Source organism: Canis lupus, chromosome 16 (assembly GCF_003254725.2).
Source record: "Canis lupus dingo isolate Sandy chromosome 16, ASM325472v2, whole genome shotgun sequence".
In the NCBI taxonomy this organism is placed as follows: Eukaryota; Metazoa; Chordata; class Mammalia; order Carnivora; family Canidae; genus Canis; species Canis lupus.
The window spans coordinates 22707086-22732996 of record NC_064258.1 but is presented as its reverse complement, the minus strand read 5'-3'; the positions used below and the strand labels follow the sequence as shown (position 1 = coordinate 22732996).

At 37.7% G+C, this 25911-nt stretch overlaps 1 protein-coding gene and 1 long non-coding RNA gene across 11 annotated transcripts in view; one reads left to right on the top strand and one right to left on the bottom strand.

The window, feature by feature from the left end:
- Positions 1–25911, top strand: part of PSD3 (pleckstrin and Sec7 domain containing 3) — a 588043-nt gene that overhangs the window by 169220 nt on the left and 392912 nt on the right. For 6 of the 9 annotated variants that reach the window (XR_007402752.1, XM_035699985.2, XM_035699986.2 and 3 more), the window contains exons 3-4: positions 15853–16936; positions 19664–20059. Coding sequence is in view for 8 of the 9 variants with exons in the window: in XM_035699985.2 (XP_035555878.1) it covers positions 15853–16936; positions 19664–20059 (1480 nt within the window). In the remaining variant the exon portion in view is untranslated. Of the gene's footprint in view, positions 1–2349; positions 2433–4194; positions 4331–4463; positions 4663–15852; positions 16937–19663; positions 20060–25911 lie in introns of those variants that run through there. The other 3 variants (XM_049095086.1, XM_035699990.2, XM_049095087.1) reach the window with 3 other exon arrangements.
- On the bottom strand, positions 1233–25911 carry LOC118350989 (uncharacterized). Of its 2 annotated transcripts, XR_004805719.2 has the most exons (4): positions 25793–25890; positions 25526–25691; positions 6670–6767; positions 1233–5734 (listed from the first exon to the last, which is right to left on the bottom strand). It is a non-coding gene; the product is annotated as an uncharacterized LOC118350989 (long non-coding RNA). The 2 variants fall into 2 exon arrangements; XR_004805720.2 differs by lacking the exons at positions 1233–5734; positions 6670–6767 and adding an exon at positions 22226–25117 and having other exon boundaries at positions 25793–25911.

Sequence of the window (25911 nt, the reverse complement as noted above, 5' to 3'; positions counted from 1 at the left end):
TTCCACATGGATTTAGGAATTAATAAAAGCTAACAATAAAATATGATATGGTGATAAGAATTGGCATCATATAGGCAGTCTTGATTTGTAAAAGTTTAATTCTGAAATCTCATACTAAATTAGGTAACAATTTGCTTGCTTGTCGGTATTACTTTGAAGATTTTGAGAAATAACACATATCAAATAACAATTTATTACCTACTGCTTATCATTTCTGAACTAAAAGGGGCAGTGCTAGGGATGCTAAAGAGGAGAAATACATTACTGATTAGAATTTTATTCTTGGGCAGTGCCTAGTTGTTCATTTCTCTTAAAAATTTATTAGAAAGTTTGTACCTGGCCTTTTTTTTTTTTTTTTTTTCCTGGCTTTGTTTTATCAGATATGGTAAGGCACACAGGCATGGAAGCTGTTGTCATGAAGGAAGAAGTTTATATCCACAGATCCCTAGAAACAGGAAGCATAGTAGGTATTCAGGGCAACATGGGGAAGGAGGCCAAGGGGGCCCAGTATTTCCTGTGGTTCCTTGCAGGAAGGAATGGGCAAGCAGAATATCCATGAGTATGTTTAGGATTGGATAGTTTGAATAATTTCATGGGTGTTCTGGTCTATCATGGTAGTTCCTACTTGTCCAGTACAAGGCCCTGGAGTGATTTAGGATAGGGGGAATATTGGTTTAAGAGTGTGAAGGATTTATGAAGGAAATGTGGTGTGGCTGTAGATTGGTTTGTATATCAAAAGTGCACTCCCCTGGGAGTCCATTGCTATCTCCAGGAAACAGCTACTGGGGCAGGGAGGGATTCGTTGCCTCCTCAAGAGCCAAGCTCCTAATGCCAGAGCATCAGTATAGCAAATAAGAAGATACAGTCAATATAAACTTTATATTACTGTACAAAATGTTTTATAATTTAAATTTCATACTTTATTAATAAACATTGGTTGTAGTTAGTTGGCATACTTTTACTTATAAAATATTCCTTTACATTCTAATGAAAAATAAATCCAGCTTTTTTGATTACTTCACTCTGTCAGTGATATTTCTAGAAAAACTATTATATTTTACAGAAGAAATATAAACAGAATATTGGTTTGAATTTTTTAATAGTTCCGAAGTATCTGGTATTATGCATTCTTTAATAATAATGGCAGTATTATTGGATTAAGTTTCAGACATAAAATAATTTCAAGGATGGTATTTCTGTCAATCTAAATAAAGAGGTAAACTGAGGCAAGCTTGAATGACCAGAAATTGAGTTTATTTGGGAATACCAGAGCAATTGCAGTTTGGAAAATACATGCTGTATTTCTGGCCAAGGAGTACAGCAGTGAGGGGCCAGCCAGAGTTCAGGGAGGTAAGTTCTTCGGCTTGAGGATTGAGAGAGAGTAGTAGCAGATACTTGTAGGTCAGGAGATAAGTCTCGGAATAGGAATAGGAATAGGAATCTCTCTCTTAGTTGCTAAGTACTGTTTTTCTGTGGGTGCCTGTGTGAGTTTCTCCATCTCATATCCTCTGGTTCCATTTTTTTTTTTTTTGGTTCCATTTTAGATTGAAATCCTTTCATTTAATCTAGTTATGGACTCAACTGCTGTTTTTGTATATACGATTTTTAGAGATGGTGCCCATGAGAGACTAGAGAATATGTAACAAGTCTATTTTTGAGCTTTACTTTTTGAAATAGAAGATTTTAGAGTGTCAGTCCAAGATACTGTTAGTTAAAGCCTAATGTGAAATGCTAGACATTTGGAATTGGAACATTTGTGAGGTGGAGACATATTTCTTCATGGTCCCTGGTAATTGCGGTTGGATAGCCTTATAATAGCAGTAACTTTATCAAGCATCCTTATTCTTGTATTTGACTTTCTTTGTTTTTCTCCTTTAACATTAGCTTAGTAGCATGCAGATTGGATATATTGGATCCATTTAGAGACTGGAGGAAAGTAAGATGGGGGAGGAGCATTTCACATGCTGTTGCTTTAGCCATTCAACCCTTTTTGTTCTGTTTGTAAAAAAACAGCATAGCTGTTAAGTATTGGAAGTAATATGTTTTGCTTTTTCTTTCCCATGGGGTCATCCACTGACTTTGACTTGGCATTGGGGAGGGTGCAGGCTCAAAGGATGTGACATAAAAGTCATGATACATAGCCTAGCCCGCCAGGTAGCCCTTGAAACTACCGGGAAACTGTGGCCTTTAACTGTGTTTCACAGGGTCGTGGAGAGTTGTGTTAAATAAAAGCTTGAATTAAGTACTTGAACTAAAGGTATATTTTTCTCTAACATAAAAGAAGATGAGAGTGGGAGATCTATGGTGGGTTTGGACACTCATTTTCTGTGTCATCTCCCTAACTAACAGGATGCCTACAGTTAAGGATGGCTACTTGGCTCTAGCCCCGTTCCATATTCCTGGCAGAGGAAGAAGTTGGGGAGGGCAAAAAGGTAAACGCTCCTGTTTCTTCCCCAAAAGCTCCCATAGAAGGAGCTTTTTTTGAAAGGCATGCCTAATAACTTCCATCTTCCCTCTCATAAGAAGTCAGTGTCATTGGTTAATGTTTATATGAAGCCAGTAGAGGTTTTTCTTTGCTTTTCCCATCAACTCTGGAAAAATAGCAGCTCTCCTTGGAGAGGTTTTTGAAAAGTTGGTAGTTTTAGTAAAAAAATGTGATATTAATACTAAAAGAAATGATGATTATGGAAAACAATAATAGTGAGCCTTGAGCTTTTATTATATACTGGTTGCTACTCTGAGTGCTTTATATATTTATATGCATAGTCATTAATCCTCAGAATGACCCCATTGTTTTCCTCATTTTTTTTGGATGAGGATATTGAGCCTCTCAGAGGTTAAATAATTTGCTTAAATTGACATAATTGGAAAATAATGGAGCCCAGATTACAAGTCTGGAACGTGTGCTTTAACCACACTTTAATATTGGCTATAATTTAAAAACCTGCAGCTTAGAAATAAGGAAACTAATGCTGGACGATTTTAAGCCATTGTCTCCAGGTCCCTTGAGCAGTCAGCACTAAACTCCTTCTGGACATTATTTCCGTTGTTTCTGTGTGCAGTCTCTGGGTGCCCTCTCCACCTTTATCCTCTTATATTTGGGCCAGTGTTCTGGAGAGGTGGCTATTTTTGGCTTTCTGTGGTTCTAAATCTTGAAAATTATGTTCTTCCTTTAGAATTCTTATACTTGACAAGGAAGCCCACAGGAGACAATGTAGCCTAGTGGTTAAGAGGGTGGACTTTGTGGCCTTCTTGCCTATGTTTGCATCCTGCCTGTGCCAGTTCTAGCCACGTAACCTCAGACATGTTACATCCCTATTTGTGTTTCAGTAGTCGTATCTGTAAAATGGGTTAACTGTAGCAGCAGCCCAGGGGGCTGTTAGTAGGAATAGATGAGTTAATACAATAAACCTGCCTGGTGCCTGGTACATAATAAGCATTATATATGTATTTTCTGTTGTGATTTTATTACTTAGTGGAAAGGTACATTCCAAAGTAGGTTTCACACATTTTTTAAAACCTGTTAGCCTCTTCTCAGTAAATGCATATGGAATTAATGAAAATCACCATCAGTTGCTTTGTGTTGTTGGCCTACGCTTTTGACACTGGAGTATTAAGGTTATAGAAGATGAGTTCTTTTTGCTGTTTGTATTAACCTCCATTACCAAGACTAAAGACCAGTATTACATTATGCTTTTCATCTTGTGCTGTTTTTCACCTCATTTTTCTCATCTACAAAACTGTTTTTACATATAGTATTTTTATTGAGAATGTGTTGGAAGTATTGCATATGTCCAAGGTACTGTTAGAGATGTAAAAGTTTATGCCATCATATTTAAAACCAGATGTTAAATATGAATTTTTCATATCACATTTTCCAAGTACTATCAATTACCTATGAAATATTAATTTAATCACAGTAATGATAATGTAATCATCAGTAAAATGACTTGAGATGGCAGCGTCATTTAGTAGCGAGATAAGGACTGGCAAAGCAAGATTTCTATCTTCCTACAGCAGTTTTTCAACATTGTATTTGCTTTTGCCTGTTCTGTTTAAAACAGCATAGGAACTAAGCCCTTTTAAAGGGAACCCATGCATTTCATTTCACATATGTCATTCTCTCATCAGAGAAAATGCTGCATAATCCTGAGATGACAGCCCCACCTCTGATGTCACCGAGGATGGTACAATCCTCTCAGAGCCTTCGCTGGGGTTTCTGCCGCTGCACTGGGGAAATGGTTACATTAAAGCTAACTCCCGGCATCTCAATTATCTCCTTGGAAGTAGTTTTCACAAATATAGAAAAGCCCTACGGTGGTTGTTTTCGGTAAGCTACCAAGGTAGAGAGAGACAGGCAGAAAGGGGGTGAGTGAGCGAGCGAAAGAACAGGCAGCTTAGCCTTTGTGAGAGAGGATCCAGGCGGCAGCACCTCTCCGCGAGGGTTTCTGGTGCTCAAAGTGCTTCCACTGACATCACCGTGTGCAGTGCAGGGCAAAAGGGGCTGCCAGGAAATTTGAAACTAATTTGCTTCCAGTTGACTAGAACAGCAGATTTTGAATTAGCTGCCTTTTTTTCTAGCTAACTTTTCTCGAGCATTAAGCTGATGAACTGGGCATTTTCTATGATCAATGGGTAACTGCTGGAGCTGCAGTAATCTCTGTGAGTAACCTCTGTTTGTAGGTCTGCGGAGGCAAATATATTTTATATCTCTCTCTTGTAAAATGCTGCTGTGAAATGATCCATCTGTATTACTGACTGCTTTTGCTTACTAGTCTTGTCCTTTGACTGTCCCGGTAGGAGACTCCTGGGGCTGGACCAGGTTGTGCTGAATCCTGACATAGGGAAGAGCATACTGCATTATTTAGGGATGCCTGAGCCAGTGTTTTTTAAATTCCCAAGTCATCAAAAAGATGCCACCTACCCCCTGAATGCTTTCGCCCAGTACCTTACCTGGCTTTAACTGGGAATGTTTATTTTAGCATCTGACATTGGATTCTCCAAAATTTTTATTTTTAAATAGAAAGCAATATTCTTACCTGTGATTTCATTTCCTTTCATTGTTTTTTTTTTTGTTTGTTTGTTTGTTTTTGTTCAACCGAGCTTTCCTGAGAATACAGTTCTCTCAAGCTATTTCTCTACTCTGTTTGTGATGTATTGTATAGAACGAGTCAGGAAAACGGGCTACCCCTGTAGTTTTAGAAAGACATAATATTGTGGCGCTGGATGGGAATAGGGGAGGAGTTTCTCTTAAAGAGCTCAAACCCCTTTCCATCTGCATGCCTAATGTATGGCTATGACCACACGGTAGCACCAAAAATGTTCTGTGAACACTGTAGTTAAAGCTGAGATGGTATCTGCTGGAGATTTATAACAGGTATTTTAATGCTTCAGTTTATACATAGGGGTGTGCCTTTTTGTGTCTATTGAAAGTGTCACTTTTAGAGTAATACAAGATTTATTTTTCTCTCACCAGGGTACTTAACTCTCTGTAAAATCTCCATTTCAGATCTACTTGGGATTATTGCTCATGTTAGTTTGCAGCTGAATCCTTAGCAAGACTGTGGGTCTCTTTTTGAGCATGAAAATTACTGAATGCAAATCTGAATCAGCTAAAGCTTCTTACAGACTGCAGGCTGAGCACCTAACATCTGTCTTGACACAGCAGTGTGCAGAAGTCCACAGCTGTAGTTGATCATCACTGCTAGGAGCTCCAGCTGCTTGGCAGGCATGACTTAAAAAAAAAAAAAAAAAAAAAAAAGGTGTATTTTGAAACATCAGTTTCTTAAATATTAAAATATTTCATAAAATATTTTTAGAAGAATTTCTATTAATACTTCTACATTTGTATCAACTTTAGCAGAAGAGAGCCTGCTGTAAACAAAACTGTGGAATTCTTTAAAAGTTAAAGTTTTTTTTTGCATTTCAAAATAAAATTAAAACAACAAGTAAAGATCAAAGAGAAGTGTTAAAATTGGCTTTTTCAGAGAATAGTATGGTGGTTATAAGGTGCTACGGGGTAGACAAGTGGGGAGATGTTGACCAAAGGGTACGGACTTCCAGTTCTCAGATGAATGAGTTCTGGGGATCTGAGCTACAGCATAGTGACTGTAGTTAATAATATTGTATTATGTACTTTGAAACTGCTGAAGAGAGTAGATCTTAAGAAATGGTAAGTATGTGACATGATGGAGATGCTAGTTTAAACTATGTTGGTAGTCATTTTGCAGTCTATAAGTATCAAATTAACATGTATACGTTAAACTTACACAATGTTGTATGTCAATTATAGCTCAGTAAAGTTGGAAAAAAATGAAAAAATAAAATTACGTTTTTAAGAGTTTGAATTCCTAGACAGGAAGAAGCAGTAGAAAATGGATAGAGTAGATGAAATCAGAGGAGCAAGTCTGATCAGATGTGGTAAAGCTGAAAGGAGAAGCACGATATGTGGATATAAGAAGAAACAAAAGTTATGAGAAGTGGATGACAGTGGAGGAACTTACTGTTTGAAAAAAGGAAACCAGCTTTAAAAAACAATGATTTTAAAGCTGGCTTAAAATCAGGTCTTACAGCTTTAGTATTTCTTCTCCATGACAAGAACAGTGTTCTGCACACTTGCAGAGACTTTGGTTTACAATTAATGGGCTGTTCTTATCTCACTCATTTTACCTTCTGTATGCTGTATGCAGTGCCGCTCCTTAGTTTGCAGAGCATCCTCTGAAGTTGACTGGGATGGTAAGCTAGTCTCATTTTCCCAGGGATTAGAACTGAATGAGAAAAAAAAGGTTCTGAATCATTAGTATGTGAAATTCCGCTCGTGGTAAGCACAGCTGTAACTATTAATCAGTCAGGAAAAGAGTCTTCAATTTATGCAACAGTCCCTCTACTTGTGTGCACATACTAATAGTTTGTGTCGTGGTTAGCAGGCGTTTTCCTTGTTTTTGCAGCATGTAAATAAATACCTGAAATGTCTGTGTTTTTAGAGATGTATTAGTGACCAGACAGTAGCCAGCATTCTCTGTGACTTTTATTAGGGTGAAGGGTATGTACTGAAATACTTAGATTACTCACTTAGTAAATTCTCATTACTCATACTCATTTTCTGTTATTTTTATCATGCTAAATATGTTTTCTACTGCTTAGTAAAAATGGACTAGTTTCTTTTCTTTTTTTTTTAAGATTTTATTTATTTATTCATGAGAGACACGGAGAGAGAGAGAGAGGCAGAGAGAGACACAGGCAGAGGGAGAAGCAGGCTCCATTCAGGGAGCCTGATGTGGGACTCGATCTGGGGCTCCAGAATCATGCCCTGGGCCTAAGGCAGGCGCTGAACCGCTGAGCCACCAAGGGATCCCTGGATTATTTTCTTAATGGCAACTTTTGTATTGCATTGCAAATCTGGATAGTACATGCATGCGTCACTGTTACTGGAGGGGTTTATTGATTATTAGACTTAAAAAAACAGTGTTATTCACAGTTAAGGATTATATACAGGTGAAACTTATTTGAGATTTTTTTAGCTCTGCGAAGCTTTTTATATTTGCTTTATAAATTGGACCTTTGTCTTCCAATTTTTTGTAATTGATTTATGAAATTTCAGACTGATGGGGACAAAATAGTCACCCTCCTGTTTATAGGACTGAACTCCTGTTTGACAAATCAGGGGGACTTTAAGCTTATTTCTGTAAAATCTCCAGTGTTAAAATAATTTAGGAATATATAGTTCTTTTATCTTACTAACTCATGATATAAGTCTTAAGGTGTTTGCTAGCTGATACTCATTAAGGAAAAAAGAGTACCAGGGACATTATTGCATTTTTTTATTTTTTATTTTTTTAAAGATTTTATTTATTCATGAGAGACAGAGAGAGAGAGAGAGAGAGAGAGAGAGGCAGAGACACAGGCAGAGGGAGAAGCAGGCTCCACACAGAGAGCCCGACATGGGACTCGATCCTGGGTCTCCAGGATCAGGCCCTGGGCCGAAGGCTGCACTAAACCACTGAGCCACCCGGGCTGCCCTGCAATTTTTTTTTTTTTAAAGGTTTTATTTATTTATTTGAGAGAGAGAGAGAACAAGGAGGGGAGGCACAGGGGAAGAAGTGGACTCGCAGCTCCCCATGTGATCCAGGGATCATGACCTGAGCTGAAGGCAGACACTTAAACGACTGAGCCACCCAGGCACCCCGATATTATTGCATTTATGAACGAAGTACATGGAAAGGAGAGAAAATAGATTTTTAGGGGCTAAGTTAGCTACAATTTATAAAGAAATGAAAATCTGTTGATTTGTACTCATAAAAAGTAGATTACAGACCCCTAGTGCACTCTTGAAAGTACCTCATCAGAGTGAATTTGCCCATGCATTTTAATGTTACGAGTAATATATCCAATTACAGGTACAATAAAAATCTGGGAAAATACCCTGTTTTTAGAAATTGAAAAAGCTTACCTTTCCCTCAACCCTTTACCTTTAAGCTCTCCTGTTATTTCTTTAAGGCTACAGATGTTCACAATGCTCAGGCTGCATTTGCATTATTTCAGGATTTTATGGTATTTTTGCATAAGTAGAGTTGAGTCATTGACCATTCATTGTGAGAGAAATATACTATGAGATGTAAAATAAAGAAGAGATTATATGACTGTAGAGGCGATTCTCTTCCTCTCTTAAGAAGGATTCCAGGATAATTGGAGGGCAAATCCAGACCAGAATGAGCAAGCCTTTCTCTTGGTAGGAATGAGGGACTGTATGCTCCATTACTTGTTGTCTATTTGAATAAGCATTTAGACTTTTCAGTTGGGAGGTAGGAGCTCTTGGGATTCTCTTTTAGAATAAAAAAAGGAGCCATTAAAGTGTAGTCAGAACAGCCTCTAAATATTGTAGTAGATATTGTTGTAGTTCTGTGGAGAAGTGCTTCTCATACTTTAATGTGTATACAAATAATTTGGTTTCTTTTTGTTTTTTTAAATATGGATTCTGATTAGGAAGGTCTAGGGTGGCACAAACTCCTGGGTGATGTTAGTGCTGCTGTCCCAAGGCCACATTCTGAGTAGGAAGATTCTAGGACAGTACTTTGAAATAGAATTTTCCTGATCACAGAAATATGTTCTATATCTGTGTGGTGCAATATGGTAGCCACTAACTACATATGGTATTGAGCACTGGATTTTAAATTTTATTTTATTTTAATAAATTTAAATTTAAATAGCCATATGTGGCTGTGGATAACATATTGGGCAGCATAGCATTTAGAGTAAGATAATCTAATAGAGAAATTTATTCTTACTGGTAATAGCCCCTGCACAAGATAGTGTCCTTTTACTTTTGCCACTGCCTGAGCTTTGTCTGCAGTAGATAAGTGTCTACAAATGGGGGCTACTGGATGGCAAGCTCCCTGAGGGCAAGAGCCATGTGGGCCTGTTTTCTAGTGTTCAGCACATACTTGGCTCACAGAAAATGTTGGCTGAGCAATTGGAAGAATTAGCTAGCTGTCATGTTAGGAAGGACCCCTGTATTTTCAGCATTCTATTCAAGCTTGTTCTTGGGACTAGGGGACAGAAAGGTGGATGGCACTGACATGTAGTATTTTGCTTGTGTTTTGGTAGGTTTCTTTTTATTTCTGTTTTGAGATTCTGTTAAATGGTATCCTGATGGCTATAGGACATTCTTTATTAATTCATTGATCCAACAAATATATATCCATTTTCTAGGTATTGTTGTTCTGGGCTCTGGGGATATAATGATAAGGAAAGCAAAGTTCCAGCCTTTTGTAGTTTATATTTTCATGGCAACAAAACAAAAACAGTACAAGGGCAAAAACAAAAACCTCTTCCTAAAAATGACTAAGTCCAATTATAAATGACTAAGTCTTCTGGGGCTGTAGGCATAAACTTGACAGTCATATTCTCTTGGGAAGCCGAGGTACTGTTGCTCAGAATCCCTCACGATAAACCTTTTTACTTGCTTCACATTTCAGTTTCCTGTGTCACAGTCTGCAGTCGACTTGCCAAATAGTTCTTACTTTTTTCCTTTGACCATTTTCTTTTAAGGGGTTTGCTAGCCAGGATAGAAGAAGATCTATTTCATTTACTGGTCCTCAAACAGGATCATTATTAGAAGGGCCACAGTCTTTTTGAAGCCCATCTATGGAGGAGGCACATTTCCTCATGATTGGAAGAAAAACAGGATTTTTTTTTAATGAGATATAACTGACATATAACATTATATTAGTTTCAAGTGCATAACGATTCGATATTTGTATATTTTGCAAAATATTCACCACAGTAAATCTAGTTAACATCTATCACCATATATATAGTTTTTTTTTTTTTTTTTGTGATGAGGGCTTTTAAGATCAACTGTCTTAGCAACTTTGAAATGTATGATACAGTATTGTTAGAGTCACTGTCCTGCACATTACATCTCTATGACTTCTTTCTTTTTCTTTTTTTGTATATTTATTGGAGTTCGATTTGCCAACATATAGAATAACACCCAGTGCTCATCCCATCAAGTGTGCTTCTCAGTGCCCATCACCCAGTTACTCCATCCCTTCCCCCCCCCCCCCCCCCCCGCCCACCTCCCCTTCCATTACCCTTTGTTCATTTCCCAGAGTTAGGAGTCTCTCATGTTATAACTGGAAGCTTGTGCCTTTGGACCCCTTCACCCAATTCACCTAGCCCTCACCCCCTGTCTCTGTAACCACCACTCTGTTCACTGTCCATGAGTGTGGGATGTTGTTGTTGCTGTTTTTAGATTGCCACATGTAAGTGAGATCATACAGTGTTTATCTTTCACTGATTATTTCACTTAGCACAGTGCGCTCAAGGTGTCTGTTCATGTTATTGCAGATGGCAAGATTTCCTTCTTTTTTATGATTGACTAATATTTCATTGTGTGTGTGTGCGCATGCATGTACATGCATGTTTGTGTGTGATTTTCTTTATTCATTTATCCATCGATGGACACTTGGGCTGTTTCCATATCTTGGCTCTTATAGATAATGCTGCAATGAACAGGGGGGTGCCTGTGTCTTTTCAAATTAGTGTTTTCATTTTCTTTGAATACTCAGAAGTGGAGGTGTGTTAGTACTATTTTTAATTTTTTGAGGTACCACCATACTGTTTTCTGTAGTGACTGCACCAATTTACATTCCAGTAGTGCACAAGGGTTTCCTTTCCTCCACATTCTCTCTAACATTTGTTATTCTTGTGTTTTTGAGAATAGCCGTTCTAAGAGGTATGAGGTAATATCTCATTGTGGTTTTGATTTGCATTTCTGTGATGATTAATGATATTGAACATCTTTTCGTATACCAGTATGTATATCTGTATGTCATATTTGAAAAAAAGTCTTTTCAGATCTTCTGCCCATTTTTATTTAATTTTTTTCTTTTAAAGATTTTATTCATTTATTCATGACAGACAGAGAGAGAGAAAGAGACAGAGACAGAGACAGACACAAGCAGAGGGAGAAGCACGCTCCATGCAGGAGCCCGATGTGGGACTCCATCCCGGGTCTCCAGGATCACACCCCGGGCTGAAGGTGGCACTAAACTGCTGAGCCACCTGGGCTGCCCCTTCTGCCCATTTTTAAATTGGATTTTTTTCCGTTATTGAATTATAGGAGTTCTTTATATATTTTGGATATCAATTCTTCCCAGATGTATGATTTTCAAGTATTTTCTCTCAGTAGGTTGCCTTTTCATTTTATTGATGATTTCCTTTACCAAACAAGAAACTTTTTAGTTGTATGTGGAAGTTTTTTTTTTTTCTCTTCTGTTTTGTTTTATTTCAATCCTGTCCCTGTTTCCCAGAAGTGGATGGCTATTTAATATACAACCCAAAACACTCTTGAAATTGATCATGTTAACATTCAAAAGTATCTCATTTCTTTCTCAATATATTAAGTTAAAAGAAAAAAATTACTGGGTTTATTTCATCACAGGAAAAGCATCTTTACTAAACAACAGGAAGAAATTTGTTAGGGATCTGACCAAATACACAAAGTGGTAGATACAATTCCTATTAGAAAAAGATGACTCCAAAAAAAAAAAAAAAAAAAAAAAAAGAAAAAGATGACTCCTAAAGGAATATAAGTAGCTGCCTCCCAAAGTATATACATTCCACACAAGTATGAAAAGCTCTTCTCTCTCCCCTCCCTGCCCTCCAACACATATGACACTACATTTTCATTCCTTTGAGGGGAAAAATAAATGCAGAAAAGCTATGAACTCTTATTAATTCAGATTAATTCAGATTCTACTAGTGTGTGGTTTATATTTAGGTAAGTGCTAAAGTTCTTTTTTTATACTTTGCAAATCCCTTTGTCACACATATGAAACCAAATTTGGGCAAGACTAATTCAGTAAGACTTTCTGGAAGAGAAATAGCTATTTTAGTATTCACGTGGATTCTTACATTAGTAATAGATTTAGACTGACAAAGGTGAAGGAAAAGCTTTAACAAGTTAGGTGTAAGAGCCCACAGCAGGGCACAGGCTGCGCAGTAGCTTTGTGGGAACACGTTGAAGTTAGGGGGGACTGGGCAGAGGGCATGAGGTGATGCTGGGTGTGGATACTGGCTGGAGTGGGAGATGTGGTGGTCTTTGCCCTGGCTCAAGCACGTATCCCCTTTACCTGTGCGACAGCCAGTAGCCTGTGTTGTTATTCCTGAGTCTGTTTATGCTCGTTCTTTCTCTCCTGTTTATTCCTTCAAATGCTACCAGAATAGACTTTTCTAACATACTAAATGGACTTTCCATGCTTTGGCAATATTCACTTTTGAATCCCCTGTGTTTAGTAATAGCAAGTAATTAATAAATGTTTGTGGAATTTGAAGGAATTTTGGAAATGATAGGCATTTAATGGGAATTATCTATGTTCTGTTTCAAAAGGGAAAAGAAAAAAAGTCTTATAGTAAAAGAATTTGGTCTTTAAAAAAAAATCACCCCAATACAAATAGTCCTGATTTTTAAAAATAAGTAATAAATCTTAGATTCTAAATAAAAAGGTCAGGATTAATATTTTATGAAGTTTTGTTTGCTGTTAAATGCAGCTTAAGTGGTGACATGAAATGCAAACCAGAAATAAACTGCTCTTGCTTTCTAATGAAGAAGTGTCTTATTTGAAAGTAAAGATATCATGCTGTGCTGAGTCAGGTCTAACCTGGGCCATGTGATGCTTAAGGCTATTTCTACCCAGAAGCTACATCTGGAAGCGTTTTCAGTCTTTATTGTGTCTGGTAATATTATTGCTGTTAGAAATAAAGGTCTGGCAACTCAGAGGCCTCTTAGTTTAAAATATGAGCTAACGTGATGTCACTTATTTTATCTCTTTGTACTATAGGTAATGTACAGCTAAAATTCTCTTGACATTTGTTAGGGGAAAGATGACTTCTTGCAAGGGATGGTGATTAAGGGAAGGCTTCATTAGGGAGAAGGGATTTGAGTTAGGTCTTGAAAGATGAAGACAATCTGGTCATTTAGAGATGGGGAGAAAAACTGTGTCCTATAGGGAAAAGATTTTGAGCAAAGGCAAAGATGTGTATATATAGTTAATCTTATTTCCACTATATATTTCAGAGAATCTTTTCAAAATATCCATGTGCTGTACCCCTCCTTCAGTTAGAGAAGTAATAGTAAAACATATTTGTAAAGAGAGTTGAGCAAGCGAAGTAGTTTGGGAAAAATAGATTGGGACAGAATTATGGATCCTTACTCTGGATCAAGGAGTTTGGACTTTAGACTTTATTCTGTAGGAAAAGGTCGAAGACACACATATTAGGGTACCTTACTACAATAAAGATAGAGGGGTGGGGGGGATTAAAGCATAGTAGAGGTAGAATAGAAAAGCTCTGATTTTTTTTTTTTGTCGTTATTGTTGTGTCATGTTGGTAGAGTACATAATCCATTTGAGCCTGGTTTCTTACGTAATTGTTAGGTGGCTGAATTAATTCTTAAATACCTTCAACCTTTGAAATTCTATATTCTTTCGTTCTTGAATTCTTTGTAAATGTATTTTCTAGCTTAGAGAACTAATGAAAAACATTTAAAATCTAAAGGAAATATTTCCTACTGTGGACTAAGTACTTCTCTATTCATTTTAAGCTCTTTTACTATGTTAAAGAAAAACATCTTTTTGGATTATTCACTTTTTACTTTCATTGCATATTAATAATAAATTTATAGGTTTAAAGTGCTGAAGAAACTGGTTAATGGAGATAAAAATTTTAAAAGCCCAAAAAAGTGTAAAACATGAAAAATGTTTTATGAAAGTGTAAAAAGGTATAAACAGATGCCAATATAAGATATTTCCCAATTTGTTTTATGAAGCCAGCATTACCCTAATACGAAAACCAGATGAAGATGTAATACAAAACAACTGCAGACTAATATTACGCAGCAAAAATACTAGAGGAAAAAAAAATGTCAATATGCCACCCTAGTAAGAGAGATCTTACTGTTTTTAACTGTCTTTGTTTTCAAAATCAGGATTTGAAGAGCTGCTCCCTCTTCAGATTTTAGCAAGCCACATTCTCTTAGTTCTGTCTTACAAAGATATTATAAGTACTGCCATCATAGAGAAGTGCTTGTTGGATTCCATCCATACTATATTCAAATTTAATTTTAAAAATGTATTTCAAATTATTTTAAAAATGGAATATTAAACAATATACGCTCTCAGATGTAATACCTTTCATTATATTTTGTATACTATGGGATACCATATATAAATTCATGTTTCCAAGTTAAGCTCATTTTTTGCATGTCTTGGAATTAAGTTTTTCATGTCATTTAGTGTATATATTCAGACATTTATCTAATATTTCATTAAATAGAAAGGTTGTAGTTCACAGTGCTTTAACAATAACAACCCAAAACAAAAAATGTGCTCTTTCATAAAGTTGTCAAAGTGAGTATACTACATTTCCCCATGTAGATGAGGATTTTCTTGATACAAAGTAACTAAAACCATGTTCAAAAGGAAATTGGATATCAAAGCTGGTATAACTTTAACTGTTATCCATAAACTCCCAATTTAAATCTTTCTTCATCAGAACATTTTTATTGTTCTCACTGCCTACCATCTTAATAAGAAAAACTTGGTACCATCTTACCAAGTTGTAAACTTGGTTCAATATAGTAAATATATACTAATTATTGTCTTTACTGTGATTATATATATATATATATATATATATATATATATGTATATATATATATTCTGCATAACACCATTTAAGTTTTATGCAGCTGGGATCCCAGAAATGTGTTTTCTTAACACATTAAGTATCCTAATCCATTTTGACTTCACTTTCATTCTCAAAGGATGTTCTGAAAGCCTTTTTCCCCATAGAAATCCAATAGCGAAGGGGAGGCTTCCAGCTGAAAAAGTGTTTACTGACTTTAAATAGATCAAATCAGTCTCAGAGATTGCATTGCACAGATGCTGTTGGCTGGATCATAAAGCTGTATGTTTTTATGCCCAATGTAAATATTCTAGTTACTACTTCATAAGTGGTATATGGAAATGAAATACATCTTATTGTAATCTATTTTTGCATATGCAGCAGTTGAGTTGCATGTATGAGACTTTATCAAAAGCAGGTGTGATATGGATGTGTCAGTAGATTGTCTTCTTCTACACTGAAACCTTCGTGGTTGCCCTCGTGTAAGCTAAGTGGAGGGGACCACTGGCAAAGTTATGAGAAAGATGTATGGCAGGGTGGTTGACAGGCAGGAACAGTGAAAGAATCAAATAAGGATTATTGAGTGCCTGCTATGTGTGGATATTTATTAATACATGTTGGAACTTATTCAAAACAAGTTATATGTCCATTCTGTTGTGTTCATAGGTGATCATGGAGGAAGCACTTTACTCCCACCGAATGTCACAAATGAATTTCCAGAATATGGGACCATGGAAGAAAGTGGAGACGGCCTAAGAGCTTCTCTGGGGTTTGATACAGAGTCTCTGTCAGGTGCCCCACGAGGACAGCAGGGGGTCCAGTTTGTCGATGGCCCCCACTGTAGGCTCAACAATGTTACAGAAGGACCACAGGATGGCAGAGAGTCCCATCCTAGATGTCAGCTCAAGGAACAGAGTTTACAACCCATTGATGATTTGATTTCAACTCTGAAAGCCACAGAAGCCAGAATAGCTTCAGGAACATTACAGGCTACAAAGGTACTGGAAAAGAATGCTGTTTCTAGTTTTTCAACTCAGCAGGTGGAGGAGAAGCTGGACACTGCCCCTTATAAAACAGAGAGACAGAGAGCCAACAAAATATTTCCTGCTGGCCAAGAAAAAGGACCAGATGTACCTCTTTCAGCTGAAGTTACGACTGAGGAGAACTCTTATTCGAGCATCCAGAAGGATGTGACTGTACTGTTAGCTGGAGAGGCTCAAGTAGAGCTTTGCAGGATAACTGATGATGCCAGGAAAGGGGCTTTGCATGTGCAGGGGCCAGCTGGTCCAGCATCCTCTGTGGGGAGCCCAGCAGCTGCCCATGCCTCTGTAGGTACTGTTGGTTTTCTGAGGGAGATGAGGTCTGATCAAGGTAGCTCCACGGGACGCCCAGGCCGGGTCAAACATGTGGAATTTCAAGGGGTAGAGATATTGTGGACAGGAGGGGAGAAAAGAGAGCCACAACAGCCTGTGGATTTTGAGATTTCACTGGAAAGGACGGCCCCTCCTGAAAGCAGAGAGTTTCCCCGAGTGCCAAGCCATCTCATCTCATCTGCTGGTTTGTATAATTCAGTTGGTTTAACTGAGAGTGTTTGGGATGAAACCTGGAGCGCTTCATCAGAGAAGCCGGGAGCTAGCTCAGGGGCATTCTCGCCTCTGCCTCTTGTTGACAGTGGAGAGGATGAAGTCTTCCTAAAGGAAAACAAAGAACATCTTGAGAAGAAACCTGAACTGGAGAGAGACAAGGAAAGGTGAGCTCCCATAGCCAGTCTGCTATCTGTGATGCCTGATACGCATCATGGGAGACCTTTATCCTCTGCTTAGCTGTGAGAACTCCACACAGTACTCTGGTCCTTGTACAGTGGGAGAGGAGTTCCTGTAAGCGAGATTGGTTTTAAGTCTGTAGGATATGTAAGTGCTTTTGTTATAAAGTTGTGCATTAGCCATTGACTAGGGGAGGCAGAGTTACGGACAAACTGTGAACCCTAAATCATGTTGATACATTTCTGACATTTTTTATATTTGCCAGGTTTAAAGTTTTCTAGCATCAAGATAACTACAATACCCCACAGTTATCTTTAATAATATGAAGAGATTTAGAGTCATGATGTATCCTATAGTCATATTTTAGACACTTCTTCTGGGTGCAACACCAGTGCCTGCATACAAGCTCCAGACATGTGTGAACACTGAAGCTTTGGGTTCAGGCTGCCTCAATTTCCTGGGTTTAGAAAGGAGGTCAGGAGGTCAGAAGGTGACTCATTGTTCAGCTGTCCCATGGCATTCACCTGAGAATCCCTTCTTGCAAGTAGCATGTTTTGATTTTTAAGCCTGAAAAGTCAACTTATATATATGATATTTCCTGATCTTTCCATGCATTTCTGGCAGCTGTACCAGCTTTAAAGGCTTGATAAATGGAAGACATGATTTGCCTTTCTTCACTTCTCTTGATTGCAGTCTTGAGCATGCAGTGCTGCTTTTGTCAAAGTCATTTATTGTGTACTATCATTCCAGTTTGAATTCCATCAGTCTTCATAAGACCACATTTTATAGTTTATGTGTAGGAACATCTGTGTCAAGGCTGAAGGGCTTTTGTGGGTTTTTTTTGGCGCAAAGAAATGCCTTTTCCTCTGCAGTTAATTAACAAATCCACCTATAGCAATGCTCCTTTAGATGGTTACCAGGATGTCTCTCCTTTCTACTCCTGCCTCCCCAACTCCCTAATACATAAAATCTCTTGACTTCCCTTAAGAGCATGTGGCTCACTAATGATATTCCCACTGGAATATGCACTTATGGATATTATTAATTCATTCCTCCTTTTTTCTCTCTCTCCTCTCACAAATGGTGTTTGTTTGTTCACAGTGTTCTTGACCCTGCTAGATGCTGGGCATAAAAGGATGTTCACAATAGGTAATGGCCTGTGGTCACTACCTTCATGGAGTTTACTGCTGAAGATAAACACTGACCATATAAAATAGGTTAATCATAAATTGTGGGAGGTTCTGTGAAGAAGAAGAAGAGAGACATACTGGAAAAAATAAATTCAGTTGATAGCTCTGAGAAGGCCTTTTTGTGGAAATGATAAGTAGGCTGAGGCTTGAGAAATGAGTATGAGTTAACTAGGTGGAGAATGAGGAGAAAACTATTCCAGGGAGGATCAGCACATGTAAAGGGACAACATGCAGAGGAGGGCTGCTGGGATGCCTGACTACATGCACTTCCTAGAGTTGTGTGAAACAAAAGCTTTATGGCAAGTTTGAAGATGTGGAATTCCAGCAGTGTGGCTGGACCACGAGGAAGCCAGGTGGGAGTGGGAAGTGAGTGTGGAGGGGGAGGGAGGAGCTTCCTCAAAGGAACTTCCCCTTTGATTCCATAAGCAGGAAGAAGTTATTAAGAGAGATAAACCCAGGATGCTCTTTGGTACATGGTAGACCTTTGTAATTTAAAAACAACAGAGAAGAACAAAAAACAAAAAACAAAAACAAACCCACAACAGAGACAACTGTATGGTTGATGTGAATCCTCATAATACCTAGGAATATGGGTACTTATGAGGTAGTTTTTTTTTTTCCTGTTATTCCTGTATCTAGGAATTTGAGGCTCAGAGAGGTTAAGTGAAGTTTTCTAAAGTGACACAGCTGGTGATTGGCAATCCAGCATTCAGCTGCAGCTTTTTCTAACACTTGATCTCCTCCTCTTACTGAGTTTTAAAAATTTTACATAGCTATCCTAACATTCATTTTTATTTTATTTTTCTAACATTCATTTTTAATATTTGAACAAAATGCTACATACTAATTAATTGATGCTTCACCCATATATATTAAATTGTAATTTGTTTATAGTTTTTTCACTCTTTTGGTTAGCCTTGCAATTAACATGTCTGTTGGCTTAAAAAAAAATTTTTTTTTTTAAAGGTCCTTCACTGGCTAATTTTGGGCCTGAAATCTCTCTTGCAGTGCTGCCTTGTTGTCAGCAGAGGGCGGCCCTTAGATTCTAATGTATTCATCTTCTTAAAAGCATTTGGTTTTGTTTAAACCAGAAAGTATTAATAGACTGATGAAAGTTTAGTGTATTTTACTCCATTAGGTTTACACACTATATTTATCTGTGTCTGTTAACACTGAGTATGACAGTAGCTGTTAATAATTTGATTTTGTGGAGTTTAGTTCATTAAAATGAGAAAATTTAATATTTTATCCAGATATTCATTAGACCAGATTAGTCACATGCTAGGAAACTAGTATGAAACTAAATAAATTATTTAGAGGGTTGTGTAGCACATGTATGCTAAGAGGTTTCTCAGCCTATGTTTCCATGATAGCTTCCTTTCCAAATATATTAAAATATAACCCCAAAGAATATAATTGTTAGCTTTACAGAATATTATCTTTTTTATATGGTTGAAATATAGGAAAAAGTAAAAAAGAATATTAACCTAATATTGAAATTCTTTATTCTTATTTCCTTTCCAGGATTCTTGAGCAAGAGGAGCACTTTAGGGGGGGAGATGATGATCTCCTTGGGCATGGGTATGCAGAGGACTCCACTGATGTGTACAGCTCCCAGTTTGAAACTATTTTGGACAACACTTCGTTATACTACAGTGCTGAATCCTTGGAGACATTATATTCAGAACCCGATAGCTATTTTAGCTTTGACATGCCCCTCACTCCGATGATCCAGCAGCGCATTAAAGAAGGCACTCAGTTCCTGGAGAGGACATCGGTGGCAGGACAGCAGGACGTCCTGAGCATCTCAGCAGTTGGTGAGATAGTGATGGGCTGTTCTAGTGAGATCGCCAATGGGCTGAATGACACCAGTGACCCCATCTACACGAAAGGCACCCCGGAGATTGCTTTCTGGGGAAGGTACTAACCCTATTCTCATTACTTTCATGCAGTGGTTTTGGTATTATTTTCTCTTTGGGAAATCTGAGTGTGAAATATGTCTGAGCAGCATCTGGCCAGTTTCTGTTGGATATAAGTGAATGATGTGAGTAGAAAGTAATTGAGGGGCAGGCAGAATACACTTTAGCAGTTTGCCAAATTGGCAAGCTGTGGTTATCTTATTAGGTGACATTTCCTGGATTACCATATGTAAATTGTCGTGAGCAAATATTTGTGGGTGAGGAGTGGGTGTTAGTTCCCATGGTGCAGCTTTGGTAGCAGTGGTATGGTGCTGTGAAAAGAACACTGAGAGGTGTTGACTTTCGTTTTGGCACTAATGTTGGTTGATGACTTGGAGCAGGTTGCTTGACTAGGCCAGAAATTCCTTAATTGCAAATTAAGGATGTTGGGTTAGATGGTCACCAAAGTCTGTTCCAGGCCTTTGCTGTATGAAATCCTGTTCAGTCAGGCCTTCTTCCTGTTCCTGAGATGGTGGGGGAAGAATCTGATTGTATGAATGCTTGATAGAGCCAGTACCTTGGTCAAAGCTATAAATACAAATATTAAAAAATCGCAGTTTCTACATCTGCGAAATTTAGGATTTAAATCTATCTGGGAGATAAGATGACAAGTAATATAGTTTCTATCTGCCATACTGGTCATTTAGTGATTCCCTGTCTATTTATGGATTATCCAGCATTTCATTTCTTCTTCATCATCCTCAGGTCACTTACCTATCCTTTAGCATCTTTATCAGTGGGCAGGAAATGCTAAACTTCTTAGCAATTTTCTGAATTTAGTTTTTTATTTAATTTACTTGAATTAAAGTGTATCAGTGCATGTGTGTTGGGAAAGGGGGAGAGGAGGTTATATGGGGATAAACTATTTTAAAGCTGTATGAAAAAGTGTCAGTGCTTTTTTTCAGTCAGTATTCATGTTATAGGTTTCCAGTGAACCTCTCTGTGTGAGCAGACTGTCTTATGTGGAGCATTTTCTATAATTCGTTGAATGAACACATTTAAGACCAGCATGTTATAGCATTGTAGCTATGCATTTCCATGTGAAATGGACCACGGATGTTGATTATCTTCTTGGGTCACTAGTGAGATAATGAAAAAATACTAGCCTTAAAAGCAGAAGACCTTGGTCTGAATTACTTGGGCAAGCCACTTTCTCTGATATTATTGGCAAAACAGGGTTAATGATACTCAGTATGCTGTGTGGCTATGAAATTTAAAGAATTAATATAGATTTAAGCAACTAGCACAGTACTTGGCACAAAGTAGGAGCTTGAGTAAAGGTGTGAATCAGAATTGGCTTGGCTGCTAAGTCCACATTTAGGCTTCCTGCATCTCTGAGAGGGGGTATCTCTGGAGGGGATCTTGGAGGGGAAGGTTTCTCTGAGACAGGTGGCCTCCTCTCAGAGGGGAAACTTTTTGTTTTGCTCATTTATCCTTCTGTTTTACCATCATCTCTGATAACTTTAAGTTGTGATAAAATGCAATAGCATAGGCACGCAGATAATTTTATTAAAATTTCAGTCCACCTTTCTGGGGTGAGTTGAAGTTTATATTACAGACCCAAAAAATAAGTTGGGGAGCCCAAGCATTTTGAGCTGAGAGGCTTTGTTTACAGAATCTGCAGGGACGGACGGTAAGAAAAAGAAGAGGTGAACATCAGGGAGTCAGATCAGGAAGAAATTAGGTAAAAGGCTTATCAAATGTATGGTTTGTTTACTTGGAATAGGAAGTAGTCATTGGGCACAGCATGGGTGCCAGTCATTATTATTAGGGCAGAGTTAGATAGTTAAGAGAGTATTAGGGTAGGTTACAGTATTTTAGCATCTTAGATTTAGACAGCTGTATACTTCAGGTCTTCTCAAGACAAAACTACAGTACCTGCATTGTAAAACCACAGGATCTTGGCCAATAGTAAGACAAACCAAGAAACAGACTCGGAACAGTCTGATGGTTACCAGAGGGAAGATGGGTAGGAGGATGGGTGAGATGGGGAATAAGGAGGGCAGCAGCATTTTCATAACAAAAAAACCCAAAGCTAAGTGTTAATATTATGAACCTGAATCCAGGAAAAAAATTATAGCTTTTTCAGGTAAGTTTAAGGAAAGGACCACTCTTTTTGTCTGTTGCACACAGTTTATTTAACAGTATGATTGATAGAAGAAATGATTTGGTACTTTACCATTCTATACAGTGATTGAATCTTCTTGAATTTTCTTATATATAGTAATTACAATGCTTATATGACTTACACTAGAATTGCTTTTCCTCATTCAAGTTTTATATAGAAGAAAGAAAAGAATGCTTCTTCTCTATTAACATTCGCATGGTCTAAGAGAGAGATTATCCCTATTTTTTCTCTAAAACCAGTTTTATCAGAGAAACAAAGCAACAGTTTCTATATCTGCCAGACGAGTTTGGATTAAGCTAGTATGTATAGATAGATGTGTGTGGGGGGGTATGTCCATGTGTGCATGCAGGAGCTAATTCTTATAGTCCAGAGGTAATACTTAGAGAATGCCCACAGAGTTTACTATAGAAAAAAGTCTTCTCATCATGTCAGAAAGTTATTGGGATACATTATCAGCTTGCATTACTTCAAGAATCAGTTTCTGAATATTATTATTCTTCTCACTTTTAAATGTAGGTGTTTCAAGCCTTGAAAATACAAATAAAAATATGAATATAATGAACTCCTTTTTCCTGTTAAAAAAAGTCATGTGTCACCAGCAATGACTACAAAAAGAATCCAAACAAAACCTCCCTACCTCAAAACAAACAAACAAACAAAAAAACCAAAAAGAGAACAGATATTTAAATTTACTGGTTTTTAACAAAAAAAAGATATTCTTTGTATTGTTTGGATGGATGAGGTGGGGATTAAGGAGCACACTTTTGATGAGTACTGGGTGTTGTATGGGAATGTTGAATCTCTATATTGTACACTTGAAATTAATATTACATTGTATGTTAACTAACTGGAATTTAAATTAAAGCTTAAAAAAATAAGATGAATTCTAGTACTGAATAAGGAGTGTTCTTAGAGATGTGCCAGCCAAACTTCTCTCCCAGCCCTGGCACTCTTCCACATGCTTCCTGACTAGTGGTCATTCTACCCTTCCTTGAACCCTGCTGGTGATATGGTTGGACCTATTTGTGTTCTTTGAGTTGGCATATGATAATAAGTGGTTATAGGGGGAAGAGGTTTTGTTTTATGATATATGTCTCTATTCAGGGTTAAAAAAATAGAGTGGGCTCAATGATCCTAAGATATTTTAAAGAAACTAGGTAACTTTTACATTTTTCTTTACTCCCTCTTTCTTATTGATGCTTTCAAGTCACAGCACCAGAATTGTAGGTTGAAGATTTATGACATTTTTCAGCTTAAAGGGGTCTTAGATAATCTGGTTTTATGGTAAAGAATCCAAATCCCAGTTTGATGGGATAGATTTACCTTGTGAGAGATCCTGTACCAAAATTACTGTACCAGAATTCAAATTGTCTGACTCCTAGACCAGATACATTCATTGTTCTAGGCTGCCTGGTCTCATATCTTTATTCTTTTTCTAAATCTAATTTCTCTCATTCATAAGTCTATAGCATCAGGAGTCTGTAGTTGGTAATTGTAACCAAGTGGTGGTAGTGGTGGTGGTGGTGGTGGTGGTGGTGGTGGTGGTGTGTGTGTTTAATTTGAGAAAAAATTTGCCAAATTGATAATAAACATGCCTCCATAAATTTTTAAAGTAATCAATGAGCAGGCTTTTAAACATTTCTTCTACATTAAAACATTCTTCTGCATAGGTAAGGAGATAGACTATTGAGCCTGTTAAGGAGATCCAGACTAGAATGCTGACTGCACAATTGTCAACCTGATTGACTTCCCTCAACCAAGCACTCAGAGACAAAGTGTTATAATTCAAGGGGGAAAAATATTTTCCAATTTTATTAATGTTGTGACATTTACATAAGCAAAGTGACAAATAAGTGCACATGTTTAGTATTTTGTCTCTATTCACTGGTCTTGCTGTTTGTTGGCAGTAGACTGGGGGGCTCTGACCATATTAAATAATGAGAATCTGAAGAAGGCTCAAAGGAGAGGGGATGATACCACTAATCATATGACTAGTGACTAATGATATGACTGTCTTCCTGATAATGCTTCTTTGATTCAACTAGACCTGAACCAAGAAATTAAGCCCATTTCTATTGAGGCATTGATGTTATTGTATAAAATGTTAGCTCTCAGCCAATAGAAAAGATTATAAGATTACTTAGAGGTTGTCTTTCAGCACAATTTAATATCAAAGGCATCCTATAGGTTTTATTTTGTAAACACATGAGTGCGTAATTCTCATAAGAAGCCAGGAGAGGGACGCCTGGGTGGCTCAGCGGTTTGGCGCCTGCCTTCAGCCCACAGCATGATCCTGGAGTCCCGGGATGGAGTCCCACATCAGGCTCCCTGCATGGAGCCTGCTTCTCTCTCTCTGCCTGTGTCTCTGCCTCTCTCTGTGTCTTTCATGAATAAATAAATAAAATCTTAAAAAAAAAAAAAAGCCAGGAGAAAGGAGCTAGTAATGTTTTAATTTTCCAGATAAGGTAAATAAGGCATAGCACAGTTGAGTAACTTGATCAAAGTCACACAGGTGGTAAGCAGCACACCCAGGATTTGAACCCGCCAGTCAGGCTCCATAGTCCATTTATTGTTCGTTTCTAAACAAAAATGCATTTGACACGGCCTAGGTATATTTTAAAATCTTTTTCTACGACTACATGACTTACTTTGTTGCTAAAGATGATTTCAGTGGCAATATTTGACATGATTTCTTTTGAACGCAGGATGACACTGTTCTCTGTTGTGTTGCTTCTTTAAAGACAGGTGCAAGTGTTTGGAAAAGGTGATGAGGTTGTCCTATTGCTTCAGCAAAAGTTAGTTTTGTCTCTCAGGAACACCTTCCAGTTTGGGATTTAACCATGAGTTGGTGGCCAGAGGCGGGGGTGGTTCTTCCCTTATTCTCTCTCTTTGCTTAAGTCAAAGAAGAAAACATTTCAAATCTATAATATTCTATTGTCAGGTCGGAAGGGATGTTTGTAAAGAGAACACGTGCTCACTATTTGTCTCTTAAAGATTATATACTTTTGCAATAATCAAATAGATCATTCTTTATAAAGTGAAAAAAACCTCTTAAGACCTTGGACTAATAAACCTGGACAGAAATAGTTAAGTTCTCTCAGGTGCTCTGAGTGCTCTGAAGACTGAATATTGGTGAGGGAGCTGCACATCAGTCAGGAAATAGCTCACCCTATGAATGTAACACAATATTTTAATGAAGGAGCAAAGAGGAGTATCCCCTCCCTTTGTGGTCCGCTACACAGCACTCAGGCTGAAAGGGTCACATAGCTCCAAAATTAGAAAGGATGATTATCTACTTACAGTTGTACATGTTCCAATGGGTTCCTTTGTGTCTGGGTGCTTCTCCGTCGCTGGCTTATCCTCTGACGATTGCGGCTCCAATCAGTAAGTTCTGACCTGAAGACTAAGGCACAGATGTTGTCACTGTGTCCATTAACAGAGCTGAACATTGTCCATTTCCATTGAGCTTGGGTTTGGACAGATAGGAAAAGAGAGATCAAATACAGTAATATGGCAGGAGCTTTCTTCTGTTTCTCTGAAATATATAAAACTGCTTTTTAAAATCACCTGTTTGGGGTAATGGATATATTTTATGTCTCAGCTTCCTAGTTTTCCTTTCAGATAGCACTCCAGATACGGAGGCCAGCAGAGGAGGTGAATTGCATCTGTGTGCAGCTGGCTTGCCT